At 43.8% G+C, this 5,304-nt stretch overlaps 1 protein-coding gene across 1 annotated transcript; it reads left to right on the plus strand.

Moving 5' to 3' along the window:
• Nucleotides 1-4,588: 4,588 nt before the first annotated feature.
• Nucleotides 4,589-4,810, plus strand: LOC101982127 (ubiquitin-like protein 5). Its single transcript, XM_005359836.1, has one exon. The coding sequence runs from the start codon at nucleotides 4,589-4,591 to the stop codon at nucleotides 4,808-4,810; it is 222 nt and encodes a 73-aa protein (XP_005359893.1).
• The last annotated feature ends 494 nt before the right edge of the window (nucleotides 4,811-5,304 follow it).

A 5,304-nucleotide genomic window follows, 5' to 3' on the forward strand; every position in this document is an offset into this window, starting at 1 on the left:
AGTGACAGCCTTGCCCCACCTGTCTGCTCTAGTCACCCCTTCCAGCAGCCTCTGCCTCCTTAGGTCCTATCTACTCATCTTATAGCACTTCAGCATGTCCTGCCCAGATGCCTGCTGTGGGCTTGGGATTGTCTGAGGTTACAGGTGGGAGACACCTCCACCTTGGAGGAACCACCATTCACTGCGCATCTACCCAGTTTCTCTGCTCAGACACAGGCTCCATGTAGGTAGCTGGTTGCAGATCTATCAATCCGAGCAGAAAACTGTTGTGTTTAGAGACGGGGCTAGTACCCTGCCTTGTGTCTGCCTAGACTTGGTCTAAAAGTCACCATCCCTTCTTCTTGGTCATAGTAAGTTTTGACACCCGAGTCCCTGATAAGACTGCCCTGGCTGTTGTTCAGAGCTTTTGCTGTGAAGGTTGGAGATATTGCTCAGTGAGTACAGCGTTTGCCTCCCATGCAGCAAAACCCTTTGTTTGATTCCCAGGATCATATATACCAAGTGTGGTGCTCATGCTTGTCATTTAGCACCTGTAAGGTAGAAGCAGAAGGAGTGGAATTTCAACGCCATCATTCATCTATATACTGAGTTTGAGGCAACGTGAGACCCTGTCTCAAAAGTGAAACTGAAACTGGACATGTTCCCCCAACCATCCCCACTCCACGCTACTGCAGACCTTTCCCTGACTGCACAGTAGGAATACGTCAGAGTGAAGCAAAGAACGCAAGCTGATTTCTTCATTAATTTTGTTCTTTGGTATAGGACTTTTTTACATCGTCCTGGCTGTCATTGAACTCACTATGTAGGCCAGGCTGGCCTTGAACTCACAGTAATCCTCCTGCCTCTGCCTCCCAAATGCTGGAATAATTAGTGTATGTCACCATGCCCAACAGGATATGAGTTTATTAAGTAGAGATTTAGGGACAGTCATCAAGAGAAAAAGACACAGAAAAAGGAATCTTTACCCAAGATATGGGTGGAGGCGTCTGAAGAGAGGAGTCAGACTTAGATGTTACCCATGGTTCTCGATCTTTCTGTGTGACATTGCTCAGTGGACGTAATTTACAGAAGGTTTAAAGATTGATTGAGGGGGTGTATTTATTTATTTATTTATTATTTTCTGAAACAGGGTTTCCTGGTGTAGCCTTGACTATCCTGGACGTACTCTGTAGTCCAGGCTGGCCTCAAACTCTCAGAGATCTGCTGCCTTTGCAGTGCCACTACTGCCAGCAAGATTAACTAATGTTAGAATATTGAATTTAATATATCCTCTCCCCTCTCTCTTCAGACAAGTTCCGTGTAGCCCAGGCTGGCCTCCAATTTGATCATCCTGCTTTTTCCTCATGAATGCTGGGATTACAGGCATGTTACACACCAAGGTTATACAGTCCTAGGGAACAAACCCAGAATCTCATGCATGGTCAAAAAGCCAGATTTAGCTAGGTCCCAGCACTAGCCCCTGCTTATTTTTCTTCTCTTAAAGAATTCCATTCTTTGCACATAAAACTGTAAAGTGCCTTTTATGGAGTATATGTCTAAGTTTTATGGCAAGAGGGGGTGCTAAAACAACACTGAAATCAGAAACATTATAGGGAAGCATCATTTATTTGCAGCCTTAATATTTATTTATTTATTTATTTATTTTGCTTTTCGAGACAGGGTTTCTCTGTGTAGATCTGGTTGTCCTGCAACTCACTCTGTAGACCAGGCTGGCCTTGAGCTCACAGTGATCTGCCTGCCTCTGCAATGTGGGATTCTCCTCTGGAAGCTGTGAATACCATTGGTTAATAAAGAAGCTGCTTTTGGCTTCAGACATCTGGGGCATCTGTTCCTACTAGAGATTTCTCAGGTGGTCTTCATTATTCAAACTGGATTTTTCTTAACTCAAAATGAATTCACAGCCTCTCATTTTCTTTGGAAACAAAAGCAAAATCTCTTCTCCAAATAAAATACATTTTGACTTCAGTTTTGAAGCCAAGGTATTTTCAAAATACCTATCTTGGGTTAGTTCAGCAGGATTTATAAACAAAAGTCTTTTAGCAGATTGCTCCTTCCTCAGCATTCAAACAATTCAAAAAGAACATAATAGCATACAGTATCAAGATTCTAGGTGTCTTTTCCAAATATATGTGGCTTTATTTTAACTTCTATTTCTTTTATTTTTACTTTTACTTTTTGAGACAGGTTCTCTGTATATCTTTGTCCTGGAATAACTCTGTAGACCAGGCTGTCCTTGAACTCACAGAGATCCACTGGTCAATGCCTCCCCAGTGCTAGGATTAAAGGTGTGTGCTACCACACCTTGAATTCGCAGATATCCATGTGCCTCTGACTCCCAGGCTTTGGGATTAAAGCTGCATGCTACCACACCTTAAAGTCACAGAGGTCAATCTACCTCTGCCTGCAAAGTGTTGGTATTAAAGGTGTGTACCACCACACCCAACTAATCTCTTTCTTTCTTCTATACTTTTAAGAACTTTAACCTTTAGCCTGCATATATTTTTAAAACACTGTAAACCATTTAGAGGTTTAATTCGTCTTTGAATCACTTTTTACAGTATATCTCTCTTTCTGACCACATGAGTCTTTTTGGAGATAATAATGCCATGGCTTTGATGGCTGGATCCAGCCCATTCCTTAGCTTCCCAGCCTCGTGGCAGAGGTACTGGCTGTAGCCATTTTAATTGCCACAACTCTAGGGTGTTTCAAGGTCCCTGCCAGCAAGCAAGCTGCAGCAATCTGCTCACAGACCACACTCAGTGGGGCTGCCTGCCTGAAAAATGAGTCAGAGTTTGCCCTGGAAGGACAGCCCAGAAAGCCAGCATTTTCAAACTGCTCAGCTTTTTCCTGCTGCGGCTGAAAACCGAAAAGCATGCATTCAGCTTTTCCTCAACACCATTTAAGTGTTTCGTGGCAGGATCTCTTAACAGAGCTGCAGGGTTTTGCAGCTAAAGCTGAGTCAGGAAGCCTCTCTTAGATGAGAGGAACACATGCTTGCCTCTAGCAAGCAGAGCAGACCTGAGAAATTGCTGCTACCAAGAAACCATGCTTTACTCTATGCTTTCCCAAGCTTTCTCAAGCTTTCTGTGGATTCAGTTATCCACGTTCTCAGGCTCTCACAGGATCAGTTCCCATCCTTTTCCACAGCCCGAACATATCGCTCTGGTACCCAAATGGGCTTGTCCGTTCCTGGAGGAAAAACACAAACAGCTCCTCTCACCCTAGCCAACAGGGCCGTGGGCTCCTTCTGTTGTCCTGTAAGAAGGTCTTTCCATTGTACCCATCCTACAGACTGAGAACTTTTATTCCAATGCATTTACATGGCCGAGTGACCCTCACAACCCTCAGTTAATAAATTTAGAATAAATAAAATAGAAGCCAATTTTGTATTGGGAGAGAGAATATACTCCACCCTATTTCTTTGTGTGGAATACTGTTTTATAACCATATACATTCTTTCTACTGTAGACTTCCACTAGGGTTTCATGGAATACCTGGAATAGGTTTAATATCATTATTTACACAAAAAGTTTGAAATTTTCCACTGGCATATGCAGGACCATTATCTGTTTTCATAACTTTAGGTAAGCCCATATAAGCAAAAGCCAGCAGGCAATGAGCTGTCACATCCTTCATTTTCTCTTCACTATTCAGCAAAGAAAAAACTACTTTAGAGCAAGTATCAAGTGAAACATGCATGTATTTCAGCTTTCCAGCTGAGGGTTGGTGGGTAACATCTGTCTGCCAAATGTCTTTCGGTGTAAGACCACGAGGATTAACTCCAGCAATGGGTGTGTTATGAAAAGGAGCACAGGCAGAACACTGGGTGGTCATTTGTAAGGCAGTGGTTCTGGAGTGAACAGTATGGTGCTACAAAGAACGAGCATTTCAGTGATATTTTTATGGAGTTTAGAAGCCTTTTCTTCGGGGCTGGCAAATAACATTCGGGTATACGTATCTGCAAGTTGATTACCCTCAGTCAGAGGTCCAGGTAATTGAGTATGACCTCTAATATGACTCACAAAAATGGGATTCCGCCTGGACCATAATAAATAATGTAGACAGCATAATTGTTGTTGTATTATCAGGACACAGGAGAAATATAAGGAGCACTTTCTAAAGGAGCAATCATTTGAGACAAGTAAATACTATCAGTGTATAAATTAATAGACTCATCAGGAAACATTTGTAATGCTAGAATACAGGCTCTTATTTCAGCTGCTTTGGCAGAGACATTGCCAACAGGTGTTTGGAATACTACATAGACCTTGAGAAACTAGCTTTTTCTCCAAAATTTCCTTTTGGAGAACTGTCTGTAAAAACTGTTTGAGCTCCCACCAGAGGCCTAGGTTTTCCTATTAGTGGAAAGTACTATTTGTGGTTGAAGAGTCAGATACCACAGCCAATGAGAACCCTGAAGCCTATGAATACATCAGTAAGCCAGCCCAGGAAGGTACGTCAAGAAAACCGCGGCGCCAGTCCTAATAAATTCTGAGGGGACCGAAGAACACTGCTACTCAGGGCTCGGCGTTCGAACTAGGAACTGTGTCCTCTGTTAGTTCGAGGGGTTAGAGGTCCAGCCACGATGATGATTGAGGTGGTTTGCAATGACCGTCTGGGGAAGAAAGTCCGCGTCAAATGTAACACAGATGACACCATTGGGGACTTGAAAAAACTCATAGAGGCCCAAACTGGCACCCGGTGGACGAAGATAGTCCTGAAAAAATGGTACACGATTTTTAAGGACCACGTGTCTCTGGGAGATTATGAAATCCATGATGGGATGAACCTGGAGCTTTATTACCAGTAGACGGGAATTCCTTCTCCTTGTCTACCCTGCCTTCCTCTCCCACCCTCATTTGACGCTGGTATAGATGCCCATTTTGAACATTCACGTGAACCAAATCTTAAGTGCTGCTTTGTTCCTGAAGCGAATACATCAGAACGGAAAGTTCTAAACAAATACTCCCCACCTGATTTCGACCCATCAAAGATCCGGCAGTACATGGTTCGACTGATGGCCCCCTTTAACAAGAGGTGCAAGACGTGTGGAGAATACATCACCAAGGGGGAAGAAGTTTAATGCACACACAAGGAAACAGTCCTGAACGAGGCCTACCTGGGCCTGCCTCTCTCCCGCTTCTATGAAAAGTGCACGCGCTGCTTGGCCGAGATCACCTTCAAGACAGACCCTGAGAACACAGACCACACCGTGGAACATGGAGCCACAAGCAGCTTCCAGGCCGAGAAGCTCCTGGAGGAGGAGGAGAAGCGTGTGCAGAAGGAGCGCGAGGATCAGGAGCT

The sequence above is a fragment of the Microtus ochrogaster genome, linkage group LG2 (genome assembly GCF_000317375.1).
Source record: "Microtus ochrogaster isolate Prairie Vole_2 linkage group LG2, MicOch1.0, whole genome shotgun sequence".
Taxonomy (NCBI): Eukaryota; Metazoa; Chordata; class Mammalia; order Rodentia; family Cricetidae; genus Microtus; species Microtus ochrogaster.

Excerpts from the sequence above, each read along its gene's own strand:
- LOC101982127 (XM_005359836.1), top strand. The coding sequence starts at position 4,589 with ATGATTGAGGTGGTTTGCAATGACCGTCTGGGGAAGAAAGTCCGCGTC.